General features: G+C 45.9%; 1 protein-coding gene across 3 annotated transcripts in view; it reads left to right on the forward strand.

The window, feature by feature from the left end:
* Nucleotides 1–16,447, forward strand: part of RhoGAP68F (Rho GTPase activating protein at 68F) — a 229,681-nt gene that overhangs the window by 192,441 nt on the left and 20,793 nt on the right. For all 3 annotated transcript variants that reach the window (XM_050168775.3, XM_050168776.3, XM_050168777.2), the window contains one exon: nucleotides 2,289–2,395. In XM_050168775.3, coding sequence (XP_050024732.1) covers nucleotides 2,289–2,395 — 107 coding nt within the window. The remainder of the gene's footprint in view (nucleotides 1–2,288; nucleotides 2,396–16,447) is intronic.

The raw sequence follows: 16,447 nt of genomic DNA on the forward strand, positions 1-16,447 counted from the left end.
TTACTAATCCCTCTCTCTTCTTTTCCTCTGGCGAAGTTTGTCAGGCCTTGCGCCTCCAAATAATGGTCAGCCGCTTCGGCTAGCTTGTCAAGGTCGCGGCGTCCTCACTCTTTCAGGAAGATGGCGAGCCTCTCAACACAACGTAGCAGAAGCTGTTCCGAAACAATCTTATCTCTTAATGCGTCATATGTTTTCTCTGTTTTTTGCCATCTGCTGCCAATGATCAAAGTACCCAAGCAGTCAACCAGCAAACTGCCGCCCTCGGAATGCTCAGGCTTAGTTTTGCGAAACTTTTGATAGTATCCTTCTGTATACCGGAACCTTTGCAATAAAGTTGGCTTCAGCTTTTGATAGTCTGTGGCATCCTCCGCAGCCATGCGTCCGACCATGCTCAAGGCTTCACCTGACAAACACAAGCTTAATGACAGCACCCACCTGGCTGTCAGCTTGGCCATCCCTGGCTGGTGGCTACCCGCTCGAAGCACTGTATGTACGCATTGAGTTTGTCATGGCACTTGAGAGAGGAATAAGCTTGTGGGGACTTCTAAATGCTTCACCTCTTTTTTTCCCGTGTTTTCTACCGGTTTCAACCGTCCCCGACGCGTGCTCTGCAAGACGACATCTAGTCTCCAGCAGAGTTTGTTCCACCGTCAGTCGAGTGATCTCCTATTCATGGGCTACTCGCGCTACTTCCCTGTCCTCAGCACGCTTATCGCACTCTCCGTTATGCTACTCGTCAATCCACTCTCTTAGTTCTTTACCTGACAAGCCAAGCTCCTTGCCTATCGGAATAAATTTCTCCCAGTCCATTTCTGGCCACTGTACACAAGCGAAGTGTGGCTCTTGAGGATGAAATTCAAGCTTAGTCCTGTCGCAGATGCCAGAAATTGTAGTGTTTAGGACTGTTCAGCACTTTTCTAGTGCGCAGTGATGCAGAAGAAATACAGAGTCATTTAGGTGCATGTACAAAATCAATGCAACCTTTAAAATATAACCCGCCGTGGTTGCTCAGTAGCTATGGTGTTGGGCTGCTGAGCACGAGGTCGCGGGATCGAATCTCGGCCACGGCGGCCGCATTTCGATGGGGGCGAAATGCGAAAACACCCGTGTACTTAGATTTAGGTGCACGTTAAAGAACACCAGGTAGTCGAAATTTCCGGAGTCCTCCACTACGGCGTGCCTCATAATCAGAAAGTGGTTTTGGCACGTAAAACCCCATAATTCATTCATTCATTTAAAATATATAAATATATACAGAGAGTTGATAACCTGCGCAACGGCAGTCAGTGTGTCCGCACACATACAGCACATGGGAATAAACGGACTGAAACAGGCCCGTGTTTTATGGCTCAAAGTTTGGTCGTCACGGCACTGTGGGTTCACCCGTGCTCAAGCTGGCTGCGACGACGACACACTCAGGAGCCGAAGCGGCAGCAGCCAGGGGGCGCCTTGTTCCGCGCGGCCTCGGTGTCTGGCTCGGACGCCGCTCACGACCGACGTGCTACAGTTGCACGTCCAGCACGGCCTCGGTGCCCAGCTCGTACGCCGCTCGCAATCCATGCATGGCGGTCGCACATGAGGACCGCATGCCTGCTGCCCGGACTGTAATGCTGCTCGGCACAGCTCAGCTGCGGCAGCTCAGGGACCGGCGGCCCTCAGGTCGGCCAGCGTCTCGAGTACTGGCAGCAGGAGCCCTAGTTCCTCAGACGTTGTCATCCACGCTTGGCTTCGCGATCCTCCGCACCTTGCCACAGGCGTCTTGCCTGGCAGGAACGCTTGCCTCATTCACCCCAGGCGCTCGGAACTGCTGCCCGCCTGGTTCGAACACTGCGAGATCGCGCCTCCTCCCCCGTGCTCATGCCCGCATTCCCTTCTTCGTTCTTCATGGAGCTTGGGTGGGCCCTCCGATCTTCTAGCGGCACCTCGCAGCACTTACATCTGACAAACGCTAGTTGTGTTAAGTATTTTGGCGCAAATAGCGTTGTACTGTGGGCTTGTTGGTATGGCATCTTGGAATACTATGTATTGTAGCACATACAGACAAGAAAACACGAAGGCGCACAAAAGATGCAGACACGGCAACATAGCGCCGTGTCTGTGTCATTTTTCGTGCGCCTTTTTGCGTCCTTGTCTGCGTCCACTTCAGTAGTATTCCATGTTGCAGGTGACCATTGCTCCAGTTTGCAGATTTCCACAGAATGTGTTTCCCTGTGAATGTTCTTGCATATGAAATGCTCCTCTCAGTGAGCATGATGTCTAGCACTTTAACGTTTTCCGTCTCTCCACAGAGTTGGACCAGTCTGAGAAGCTGGTGCAGGCCCGCTCCTTGCTGCTGGAGCGGCTGCCAGAGGACAACTATGAGCTGCTCAAGTACATTGTCGAGTTTCTGGCCAAGGTCAGCACTGTTGCGCTGCTAAGCACGAAGTCTTGCAGGTTCGATTCCTGGCTTCAGGGGCCGCATTTCGATGGGGGTGCAAGGACATCCACATGCTTAGTGCCGGATGATTTTGTCAAAATCATTCGGATCTCCCCTCTTAATCAATCAAATTGTGGTTTTGGCATGTAAAACCTCAGAATGTTATTTTGTTAAGCACTGTTTCTGGCACTACATTGAAGTCCCATGTTCAAGAACAAATTCTGCTATGTTGAAGAATTCTGCCACATTAGTGTTTTGTTCCAACCAGGAGAGAGCATGTAGCTGCCTTGTAAGCCAGTCAGAGTGGACAAGTTGGTGAATTCCACAATATATTAGAATTTGATAGTGTCCACCATAGCACTCCACAATCCAGTAATATAATAATAACACTCAAAAACCTGTGCCTGTTTGCAAACAGTGTAACGTTACTGCCCCTCCTGTCTGCTGCCGCACCTTCGAAGTGGAAGTTGGTTGACAAAAAACGTTCCTGTGACCTGTTCGATCTGCATAAGAGTGCTGCTTGTATATCAGCTGCTGCGATCGTAATTCGTGCATATTGCGATTTTTTTTAAGTGACAGCATCTACAAAGTGTGCCTAGAAAGTACAATTGTCCCCATTTTACCAGCACAACCATGTAGCATTGTTGCCAAGTGCATGGTTCTCTAAAGTCAGCACTTAGTGATTTCCCAAGGGCTTGCCACTCAGACAGCCACAAAAAAGTTATTACTCTTCAAAAGTTTTCACAGTGCCAAAATGATACTTTGCTTAAATGACCGGTCTTCAGACAAAATTTTTCATGCATTGTCATGAAGGTACTAATCTGCGCCCCACTTATACTGTAGTTCTGAACAATATACTACAACATGAACTTCATCTACAACTGTCAGCCCTACCCCTTATGGCAGCTCAGTGGAGCTGCACCCCGTGGCAGTGCCTAGGTTCAGATAGGGAGAAATGCAAGAACACTTGTTGCAGTGTTTTAGGAGTGCAGTAAGGAATCGCAGGTGGTCACAATTAATCCTTGCAGTGTCCCCCATAAGCGGCTGTGCAGCTTAAGGATGTTAAACACCATAAATAAATTTTGATTATTAGTCATGATCATGTCGATGTCTAAAGCAAAAGCATACATAAATACATAATCTGTTGTGCGGTAACTTCACTGCATCTGCTGCTTCCCTTTGCTGCTTTTAAAGACCCAACCTTTGCATGCTTATGTGCATTGTCGTAGCAGAAAGTTTGTGCCATAAAGGTAAGTATCACAACAAAGAAAAAAATAAAGTTCAGTTTTACTTAAGGCCCGTGACATCTGTGCTAAAACACGATAATTTCAATGGTTTGCCTTTTGTCCTTTCCCCATGGTGAAATGTATACACGCAGCTTCACCAGTAGTCAAAACATGCTAGGAGCTCATTTATAGTCATTTGATAGATTATGCTCAAATGAAGGAGTCTATTTTTTCTTTTTTTTTTTCTTTTGGCACACTGCAGATGGCACCGAGGTACATGCACTAGCTACTCATTGCGTCCAATTCATTCTTACCTGTTCAAAAATTACGGGCCCTGAAGTTTTGTCAGGGCCTGTTCACTACGACTGGCGTTATTATACACAACGCACGTACAGTCTCGCAAGTGAGATTCATTGCTAATCACATAGTACACCGCACACGCACACACACAGTGGTCTGTTACCCTACGCAAAGATGAGCCAATATCAGCGCACGTGGCACGTGGAACAACTGATATTCTTCATTGCACAATCCATCGCAGATCACCACATGGTTCATGTTTGCAAGTAAAAAAGGTCAGCATTGCCAGATGTTGATCATGCAGTTTACCACTTACCAATGTTCTCTGGCGAATAATAGTGCTAATTTGGCTGACAAGAGAATTGTGGAGGTTCACATAAAAAATAATAATAATAAGAATATGCATCCTCATGGTGCCCAGCTACACCAAGCAGCACACAGAAAGGCGGCAGTGGCTGTGTTTTGCCAACCAGGGTCACTGCACGTGTGCTGGTCATGCCACGCTGTGACATTGCCGGCACGGTGTTTTGTACCCCAGGAGAGGTCTGTTCACACCTTATGACTGGTCTTTCAGAGTGATCCCTATCACTTTCTGAAGTGACGCAACATAGCAGCTGCAGAATACTGTTCTGTTTATTGCTCTGCGCTTGAGCTTTTAAGTTACTGAAAAGAAACCGCATGAGTAGCGACACCCACTGCGGCCAAGCAACGTTTCTTGCTGGTAGCTGATAAGGAACTTGGTGCACAAGTGTGCTTTATCGGCGACGCTGCATCTTTTCCCCTTCAAAAGCCCAGTCGCTCCGGCGGGCGTCTTGGTCGTGTTGAGCGGCGAAGTTGCACTGTGCCCGCTTCTGATGCACTCGTTTGTCGAGTCTCTTTGGCCAGCTGGGGGTCGCATTGCGTTGTCACTTCCGCTAGCCATGTCTGCAACTGATCCACATGACGGCGCTGTATTCCCAGGGGTGTCTCCAGCCTTACCATGCAAATCCCCTCCGTCGCTATCACGGTCCCTGGTAGCCATTTTCGCCCTCGCTGAAATTGGCAGGACCAGATGCGCTTTCCAGGTGGGAACAGTGGTTGTGTATTGGCCGACGGAAACTGTTCCTGGATAGCGTCAGCCTCTGCAGGCACCTCGCCTTCTGGGAAGTGGGCAGACAGCCTTGTCCGGGGCTGGAATCCGATGAGTAGTTGTGCGGGTGATTTACCACTTTCAAGAGGCGTCGATCTGTAACGGAACAAAAAACGGGACAGCTGTTCCTTTAATGTGCCGCATTAGTTTTTCTCGAGACCCTCTTTTATTGTTCGCGCAGCTAATCCATTTGATTGTGGATGGTACGGTGCCGTCCTGACGTGGCGTATGCAGTTTTCCTGCATGGACTTTGCCATTGCTGCGCTCGAGAACTGAGGGCCATTGTCCGACACCACGCACTGCGGAATACCAAAATGGGCGAAACTTTCTCTGAGCAGCTGAACAGTTGTGTCTATCGTCACTGCTTTCACAGGCATTGCTTCTAACCACTTGGTTTCCGCGTCAGCTAGGATGAAGATTAGATAACCATCAACAGGGCCTGCAAAATCCATATGCAATCGGTACCACCGCTTTCCTGTCTTGGGCCACGAGGAAGAAACTTGTGCCGCAGGCATCGACCAACACTGCACGCGCTGGGGGCAGCCTTTCACCAACCTTTCAATGTCATTGACTAATCCGGGGTACCAGAACAACGTATGCGCATGCCTCTTCATGGCCCCGATTCCTGGGTGTGTGTATTGTAGCTTGTTCAATAAGCACTGTCGGGCTGTCTCCAGCATGGCCACACAATGACCCCAGTAAATGAGGCTATGGCTCACGACGAGCCCGCGTCGGCGGGTGAAGTACGGAAGCAGATGCTGCTGCTCCTTGGCAAAATGTGATGGCCAGCCATGCTCGATCCATTCCCGGACTTGCCGAAGTGTGCCGTCCTCCTGGGTCAGAGCAATTATTTGTTCAGATGGAAGGGCACTTGCATCTAAACCTTGCGTCTAGAGCACATATTCCATTACCACTTCACTTCCACGTTCATGATCCTCTGGCAAAGGCATGCAACTAAGAGCATCTGCGTTACCATTGTGCAGTCCCTTGTGGTATTCCAGATTGTATTGGTATGCTGATAGAAGGAGCGCCCAACGCTGAATTCGAGCTGCCGCCATCTGCAGAATCGGTTTGTCTGGGTGGAAGAGCCCACTGAGTGACTTGTGATCCGTTACTAACGTGAAACGGTTGCCGAACAGGAAATCGCGAAACTTCGAAATTCCAAACACCAAGGCCAGCGCTTCTTTCTCTATTTGTGAATAATTGCGTTCTGCTGACGTCAGCGTTCTTGAAAGGAATGCTATCGGATGGTCCATGCCCTCAATGCGGTGAGATAATGCTGTGCCTAAACCGTCTGATGAAGAATCACATTCTAGTCGCAATTCCTTCTGTGGATCGTAGTGAACCAGAAAATTTGCCTTTAACAAGGCACGCTTTGCTTCCTCAAAAGCTCTTTTCTGCTCTTCTTTCCAGTTCCAGCATTGGCCTTTCGCTAGCAACCGATAGAGCGGAGCCAGAGTCATAGCCAAATTAGGCAAAAACATTGAGTAATATGGTATTAGCCCCAGAAACGACTTAAGTTGGCTTACTGACTCTGGTTTTGGTGCAGCAGTTACGGCTTCGAGGTTGTCCCGCAGCGGATGAAGGCCGGTTGCATCAATCTTGTGCCCCAGAAATTGCACTACTTTCTCTCAGAACCGACATTTGGTTTTGTTCAGCTGGAGGCCACTGTCCCACAGTCTCTGCAACACTTGTCAAAACGTCGACGTGTCATGCTGTTTCTTGGCGATTATGATGTCGTCCAAATATACGCGCACTCTTGGTAAGCGACTCAATGCGCCGCTGAAACAGTGCGGGAGCAGACGAGATGCCGAAGGCTAATCGGTTGTGCGAGTATAAGCCCTGGTGCGTGTTGATGACGGTTAACTTTTTAGCCTCTTCGTCAAGGGGAGCTGGTTATAAGCATTCCGCAAGTCCAGTGTAGTGAATACTTCTCCCCCATAGAGCGCGGCAAAAATGTCATCCACCTTTGGCAAAGGGTACTCAGGTGAGTGGCAGGATTCACGGTGAGTTTAAAATTGCCGCACAGCCTGATGTCCCCATTCTTCTTCACCACTGGTACAATAGGCTCAGCCCACTCGGAAACACTCACCGGGGACAGAACGCCTTGCTGAATGAGGCGGTCGATTTCCGCGCGGCTTTGCGAAGCGCGAATGGAACCAAACGAGCCCTCAAAAACCGTGGCGCCGCACCTTCTTTCTTGTGCAGTTTCACGGATGGACCTTTGCAACAGCCCAGCCGGTCTTCAAACAAGTCTGATAACTGATCAAGCAGATCTTTTATGCCATCTTCAGGCTGCAGCGCATGAACGCCTGGTAGAGCCTGTTCTTCGAAGAGTGACAAGCCGCCTTCGCAGAAAGCTTGAATTGTGTTTCTATCGCACAGTAGTGGTCCGTCACAGTCGACTACCATGAGTGAACTGTCCACTTGCGTCTTGCTGTGCTCCACCCTCATGGCGACTCGGCGGAGCACTGGAAGAGGCCCCAAGAAGCAGGCCAATCGAAGTGGCGTTCTTTCTAGCCCAGGCCGCCACTTACAGTGCCTCTTAACCCTGTGAGGGTCGATTTCTTTCGCCATATGCGACCACCCAGAGTCAATCTTTTTTATTTCATATTCCAATTCTTCTTAGGGACTTATTTCGAAAAAAAATGTACCGTAATTTTTCTAGGGTGACCGTAAAGTGAGAAAAAAAACTTTTGTGTTGGTATATATGCACTCTTCAGTCATAAATAACAACAGTAAAAAAAGGAAATAAACTTATCAGAATTAAAAATTTTATGCATTTTTATGCACATAGTTCAAGGCTTTGAAAATCCGCACACGAGAATATTTTGCAAGTCTCAAATGTTCCTGCTCTTACACTAATACGTTTGTCCATAACGTAATCAAACTGCGTAGGTGCGCGCACCCAAGAAAACTGCTTGGTTGTGTGCCCATCAAAAAAAGCAACACGTGTGACAAACTTCCACTAACCTTCATCTTATCGCCAACCAGCTAGGGCAATTAGTTTTCGCGACTCTTAAAAAAGAAACGGAAACGCATGCACGGCGGCATCCTTCCTATGCACACCCCTGTGAGCACTAAATGTGCGAAAAACAAGCGGTTGCCCTTTTCACTTTTGCAAATGCAAAAAGCCGAAACCGCCCGCGATACAAAATCCAAACGGCCGCCCGCACATGCACACGCCAATGCGCGAGCGGTAGTATATAGATGCGTGGGAGCAAACTAGCGCTAAAACAAACCATGCAACGAAAACCGAGAGAGGGAGGCGCGTGAAAAAAATTCCCTGTATCCCCTCATAGTGGCAGCACATGACAGAAAAGAAAAAGTTAAGAAATCGGTGCGCTTTTTAAATGTACAGACGGCGCCGTAAATATACGGCATCGACCATTTTCGGACTTGTTCGGAGCGCCATATATTCATGTCATTGACCGTCAAAGGGTGAAAGACGTTTTTTGGAATAACACTGACGGATGACCCTGTGTCGATCAGCATCCGCAGTGTCCTGCCGCCCCAGACCACGTTTCGTTCCATTGGTCGCGTCCTCTGGTCAGCATTGTTCTGGGTGGATAGGGTGAAAAGCATTTCTTCCCCACTGTCTTCCTTATCGGACAGTTCGTTGAGCACGTATGATCCCTGTTGGTTGGTGCGCCAGCATTGACACATTCTCGCCAAGTGTCCTCTAGGGCCACATTTCCGGCACACTTTCCCGACATGTTGGCATTCGTGTGCCGAATCACTTGAGCCGCATCTCCAGCACGAAGGGCGTGGGTCTCGTCTATCGTACCCGCTGTCAGTATTTCGTCCGCTGCCATGACGCCGTTGAACGAAGAGCACATTTCTAGTCTCTTTCTCGCCATCTGCATTCCTCATGGAACGGACGTTACGGTCAGCCATTTCTGAAGACTGCGAATTCGTCAGCTTCCTTTGCGTCAGCAGGAACCGCCTGGCGTCGTCGTCTCGGATACCACAGACTATCTGGTCTCGTAACATTCTGTCCAGAAAACTGCCGAAGATGCAATCTTTCGCAGGACGATTGCAATCTTCACAATCTTTCGTAATCTTCTACGAGATTGCAAAATTAGAGCAAAAGTGCGTAAGCAAGCCTTCGGTGTCACTATCGGAAAAGGAGATACGGTTCCTTAGTTTATCTTTGTGACCATTGTAGTACATGTTTTCCCCATGCCTTGCACACATGTATGGTTCATCGAAATGCACCACTGAATGTTCTTTTTTGCTGTTATGTTTCTTTCCGCTCGCACGGTATATTTTTAACCTCTTTTTTAATTTTATTTATTTCATACTGCAGATCTAGAACAGGTCTAAGCAGGGTGGTTAAACACAACAATATTACAATGCATTATTCAATCAATTAGGGTGATAAGACACAACAGTAGTACAATGAGTCAATCAATTGAAACAGGCAACAGTTATTCCAGTCTGTTATAGTTCGGGGAAAAAAAGAATACTTGAATACATCCGTCCGTGCAAAAGAAGGTGTTAGTGAATTCGGATGATGGTGTCGAGTAAGCCTAGACGTTGTACTGGACAGATACGATGCAGGATTAATTGTTAAGTCTTCATTAGTAAGCATGGAAAGGAATCGAACTCTCAAATGTTGCCTTCGCTGCTCAAGGACTTCGATGCCATTGTCACGCATTATTTGTGGGGGGGAATCATAGCGAGAGAATTTTAAATATATGAATCGTACGGCTATATGGGCTATATATATTTAACGATGCGTTCGAAAATAAAATCTATAGTTGAAAGTGAAGCGCTGTGTATGTGTATCTGTTTCTTTCTACGTCCTCGTTCAGTCGCGCTTGTACACTCTACCATGCATTGCACTGCATTGTAAGATGGAAGAAAATGCTACTTGTCTACTTCTATGATACCCTCATGATAGCTAACACTGAAGTAGAAGTTGTTCGCTCTTTTAAAATGTTAGGAATCTACTTTTCAAAACGCATGTCATGGGACAATCATGTTATTACCTTGTTGGGAAAATTTCTCATATGACTTGCTTTATGCGCCGTCAGTGTTCATCTTTCCCAGTCTCGGTAAATATCTTATTATATAATTCTTTACTCGATAATGATAATGGCACCTTAGTCTGGCCCATGACAAAGCTCGAAAACATAAATAGACGTCTTCGGCTACAAAAACGAGCCGGTCGTGTAGCCTTGAAAGTTTCTCCTGAAATGCACACTGCGGAATTATTTTATAAATTCAACATTATCAACATGAAATCATTGTATCCCTACAGGCATGCTCGACATTACAAATCTGACGCATCTAAGCATACCAATACATTAGATAGTTTGGCGGAACTTCAAGAAAACCATCCTTTATACAATACGCATAAAGCTGAAAAGTGCAACGTTGAAACATGCCGCGCGAACTATGGAAAGCAGATGTTGAAATTTCGCTTGCCATCTTTACTAAATGAATTGTCAAGAGATAACATTGATATTTCTGAAATATCGTACAAAATTTTGTGATTCGCACAACATTCTGTAAGCTTTACGGTTCATGCAATGTTGGATCTGGATAAATAACCTTTCTTTTGCTTTTGCGTTACTTATTGCCCATATCTTTGTATATTTTAGAGCTATTAACTCTGTATTTTAACTTCATTAGTAAGCTTATTTGTTCTTTTTTTTTACATATTCTGTTCACGCTGGTGTTTGTCATTGCTTACACATTTTTTATAATAGTGTCTTAATTGCTGTGCTAGACAAATATAATTATTTTCTATGTTTACTGGTAATGCATACATACTACAAATCTGTAAGCTGTTTAGTTAGACCGCACTCTTCTCGCTGTATGCCATTTCTAAGGGGCACAGATGCAGTCAAGCCTTTTTCTATCTGCGCTCCTAAACATCCTGTGTGGTCTGTCATGAACTTAATGGAATTTTTGCATGTGTATATGTCCAGTTTCTTATTTTGACAAATGCATAATGCACAATGACTTTCGCCATTTCTTATCAACACAACCATTGAAAATGCGATAGGCGTTCCTGGTATCATATATATATATTTTTAAACTGGCACCTAATATGCAGGCTTAGAAAAAGTTCTACACTTCTAAAAAAAGTTTTTGGAATGGGTCATGGCAGTAATGGAGTTACCACAAAGCAACCATTTTCTGCAGAAACCCTATGCGCTTCCAGTTTCTCAGTTTTACTGGCATGCCATAAAACAGAATTATTGCTAGACACAATGGCATTGCCGCCATTGTGTCCAGCAAGTGGTGTTACAGGTGTGTGCACAAAGTTTTAAGAGAATAAGCGTCTAGAAGAAACTTTGTTTTTCAAAATTTCTGCTTGCTTCCCAAAGAAATCACCGCACATATGGACACTTCGAATGGTTCAGGCTTTTTGTTGCACTACAAAAATAAAAGGTCCTTGAAAAATGGCAGACAGTCGCTTTGTTAACTAATAGTTCATCTTGCCAAAAACACAAGTAGTACTTTTCCACTGTAAAATCAGTTCCATGATTTCGACATGTAGTAAACACCGAAATAGTTACTAAATAGTCGATTAAATAGCCTTTTGGTGATGCAGCATTGGCAGCGCATCACCGGGCTGCACCGCACCCCGGGCTGCTGCTGTACTCGGGCTTCACGTACCACCGTGGTACATCACGCGCAGCATAAAACTCAAAGGACTGCTCATTGATGTTCAATTGGACATTAATGCTTTCACATTCACAACTCATAACAATTGCTTAGGTGCCCTCAGATTTTTATTGCTTTCTGCATTGACTGTTTCGATCGGCGTGCCTGCAGCAAATGCAAACTTTTAAATAGCGTGGTTGAGTTCATCCTGCCTCCGCATTCGCTCTAATTAAGTTTTATGGCCACATTTGTTTTGTGTATCTGAGACACAGTGGCATTGCCATAATACAAATTTTGACGTAGCGTCCTCTTGGTTTGTAATGACGTAGCATGTGTTATAACTGCGGCCATAAGTGGGCTCGACTATATATAACACTATGATGACAAACGTGCATAGGTTGGCAGTGCGGGAGAATACTCACTCACACTCACTCACCATAATTTTTCCAAGCCCCGCACTCACTCGCACTCACCTCCACTCACATTCACTGGCACTCACTCACACTTGCACTCACCTCCCCTCACACTCACTGGGACTCACTCACACTCGCCTCCACTCACACTAACTGGCACTCACTCGCACTACCCTCCACTCACACTCAATGGCACTCACCCACACTCGCACTCACCTCCACTCATACTCACTTGCACTCGCATTCATCTCCGTTCACACTCATTCGCACTTGAACATACCTCTCCTCACACTCACTGGCACTCACTCACACTCACGTCCACTCACACTCAATGGCATTCACCCGCACTCGCACTGACCTCCACTCATACTCACTTGCACTCGCACTCACCTCCGCTCACACTCATTCGCACTTGAACTCACCTCCCCCCACACTCACTGGCACTCACTTGCACTCACCTCCACTCACACTCAATGGCACTCACCCACACTCGCACTCACCTCCACTCATACTCACTTGCACTCGCACTCACCTCCGCTCACACTCATTCGCACCTGCACTCCCCTCCCCTCACACTCACTGGCACTCACTCGCACTCACCTCCACTCATACTCACTGGCACTCACTTGCACTTGCACTCACCTCCACTCACATTCACTTCCAGTCGCACTCGCCTCTGCTCACGCTTACTGACGCTCACGTCCACTAACACTCACTGGCACTCACTCAGACTCATCTCCACTCAGTCACTGGCACTTACTCACACTCACGTCCTTGAAATGAGTGTGAGTGAATGTGAATGAGTGTGCCGCCCTCTGCCACTCACAATTCATATCTATTCAGACTGAAGCTTCCAACTTAGCACTTATTATTTCTGGAGTGCGAGAAGGCGGTGTTTTGGGCCCAGTTTTATTTTTACTCTACATAAAGGATTTGTCTTCTCGATTACACGGTAACATCGGTCTATTCGCTGACAATTGTTTTTCTTACCGCGAAATTAATTGCAATGATTATGACCATATACAAAATTCTACCTATTGTTGGTGTCAGGAGTGGCAGATGACTCTAAATGCCCAAAGATAAGTAATGTTAACAGTAAGTAGAAAGAAACAAGTGTCTGATTTTAATTACATTATTAATGACACATCTCTCACTTTTACATTTCTGGGTAAATATTTAGGTGTCACTTTAACACGCGCTGTCCAATGGGAAACCCATGTTAACAACATAACCTCAAGTGGAAATTAATGTATATCATCATCATCATCAGCCTGGTTACGCCCACTGCTGGGCAAAGGCCTCTCCCATACTTCTCCAACTACCTTGGTCATGTGCTAATTGTGGCCATGTTGTCCCTGCAAAATTCCTAAATTCATCCGCCTACCTAACTTTCTGCCTCCCCCTGCTACGCTTCTCTTCTCGTGGAATCCAATCCGTAACCCTTAATGACCATCGGTTATCTTTCCTCATTATATGTCCTGCCCACGCCCATTTCTTTTTCTTGATTTCAACTAATATGTCATCAACTCGCGTTTGTTCCCTCACCCATTCTGCTCTTTTCTTATCCCTTAACGTTACACTCATAATTTTTCTTTCCATAGCTCGTTGTGTCGTCCTCAATTTAAGTAGAACCCTTTTCGTAAGCCTCCAGGTTTCTGCCCCGTACGTGAGTACTGGTAAGACACAGCTGTTACACACTTTTCTCTTGAGGGATAATGGCAACCTGCTGTTCATGATCTGAGAATGTCTGCAAAACGCACACCAGCCCATTCTTATTCTTCTGATTATTTCAGTCTCAAGATGTATATGCTGAGGTCCAGAATGTAATGTATATGCTGAGCTCCAAAGCGACTCATCTTTCTGAGAAGACGCCTTCATCTTGCGCTAGCAGATAGAAATCTGCTGGCCTACAAAATGCTTGTTCGACCAGTGTTGGAGTATGCCAGTATTCTTTGATTTACGTACTCAAAAGAACTCACAAGAGGGGAAGCAGAGGAAGGCAATAACTTTCATTTATAATAAATACAAGTTGACGGATTCATCGACTGAATTATTAGAAAGAGCTGGTTTATTAATGCAAAGTAGGGCAAAACCTAGCACGACCAAAATTTTTGTTTCAATTTGTTCATGGTGACAAAACAATTGACACATCTGTACAAAGTGCTTTGAATCATTCTGGGTCAACACGACACTAGCACTACAGAACACCTAATGATGAATGCACCTCTAACTCAAATTGCTTTAAATATTCATATTTCCTTAAAACTATTAGGGAACAAAATTAACTTAGTCCTTCCATTACAAACACATTATATTTAAATAACTTCATGACTTCGAGCGGCCGCAAACTTCAACAGTGTTCGCTTGGAGCTTGCCCCTCGTTGATCGTTGAGGAGGGAACAGCACATAGACCAGACGGGTTTAACACATTGCTACGAGTGAGTGAACATCGAGCAACAGAGCACCATAGTGTATGCCAGTGACTACAAAAGTTAGAAGCAAAGTTCTTATCTAAAGAACATCGCGCTCTTTCTTTACATCCCGCACAAGGTTCTACTTTCACAGCACTGGAGTATGGAACAAACAATTCCAATGCATCTTTATGCTTTGAAGGACGCATTGGCATTATTTGTGTACTCGCGCGTGGTGTGTCATCCATTCGGTGTGTATTTGAATGAAAAAAAAAAGCAATTGCGTGGTGTACTGCACATGCATATAGAATGTGCCGTGGGCACAGGTAAAAGCAACAACAGAAAAAAAAAACTGTGCATGCGACATGGGGGGGCTAAGTAGGGGAAGCAGGTAGTGGGCCAGACAAGTCGCTATAGTAATCTTTAGAAAGCTTCTTTGGAGAGGAGGTGCCGCTCGGCTGCTGTTCTTGTTGCCGTGATGACGCAAACAACCATATGCGCGACCACTTTCTTGAGGTATCGCCCGCCCGAAAGGGCCGTAACTGAAGGGCGCTTTGGCGCTAGCGTCAGAGCAGCTGCATCAACTCGACCAATGGGACCTATGCGGAGATTCACATGGCCATAGCACATGGCGGTCTGGAACATGAGCATGGTTTGATTAGTTGTTGTTGAGTGACCTAGAGCCCTCCATGCCTAGAATACTGGGAGCATACTGGGATAGCGTCCAAAGTGCCGGCTCCCGCGGGAGGTTCTTGCGGGGAACTGCCTCATCGCGCCGCTGCTGTGCCGGACTCGTGGGCTTTCTGCGCTCGGGAAGCAAGCGGAAAGCCAGGGGCGTCTGCTATGTGCTGTAGCTTTCTTGCGTTCAGTTTCTACACAAGACACTTAGAGGTTGGTCAACTTCAATGGTGCAATACGGCATGGAACTTACCCATCTTGAAGCGTTGTCTTAGGGCTGGAGCAGCAAGATAATGCAAAAATCATGTGTCGAACAGCATCAGCGGGGCCTAGTTCTTGTGCTAGAGTTCGGAAACGGTAATGTGGGAGCTGTACGTGCGTAGAAAAGCTCAAAATGAAGTCGCATGCACAAGAAGAGAACGAAAACAAAGTTATTCGCCTGGGGAATTGGGCGAAAGGGTGATACATGCAGTTATTAAGAGTAAAGAAAAAAAACTAAATTACTCGCGCAATCAACTGCAGTACATAGGTGCAGTTACAGCTTCGCTCACCACTACAAGCTTTCCAGTCATGGTTGCCAGTGGTTTACAGCCATATCCAGATGTCTTCATTCAACAATTTGTTAGCCTCCACTAGTACTTTATTATACAAAGAGCACCGAAACAGAGCTTAAGGGAAACAAGATAAAGAGTAAGGAGGGCCGTAGCGCTGTAATCATGTTAGCTTATTTCGCTTCAGAGATAGCATGCAGCAACAAGCTTCGCCGTGCTTAGACGAAGTTTGTATTAAATGCAATAATTACAAATAAAAGCAATGCCAGGTAAACTTTATTTAAGAAGGTTTTACACAAAAGGTGTCTCACACAAAGAGACTTTACAGATATCCAGATAAAATTAAAGGCATAGATACCAGCATTCTTGCTGGCAAAAATAAGCCTAGCAATGTACAAACGTAAAAGTGTTATTTCAATCACTTTAGAAAATTGTTCAGGAATACAAACCTGCTCTATATAAATAATATAATCAACAAATATAGAGGTCATCATACCTCGCTGGTGAAGCAGCGCACTGACACGGACACAGAGAAGACACACAAGATGACACTTACTGCACTCGCAACTATTTTATTTCAGAACACATACTTCATATTTATAAACCTGCGCAACCTCTGGCATCAAAGAAAATCAAGGTGAGATTAAAGGCATTTTTAACAAAATGATTTGCCCACGCATACTCGGGCATCAAAGATAAGGC

Source organism: Dermacentor andersoni, chromosome 10 (genome assembly GCF_023375885.2).
Source record: "Dermacentor andersoni chromosome 10, qqDerAnde1_hic_scaffold, whole genome shotgun sequence".
Taxonomy (NCBI): domain Eukaryota; kingdom Metazoa; phylum Arthropoda; class Arachnida; order Ixodida; family Ixodidae; genus Dermacentor; species Dermacentor andersoni.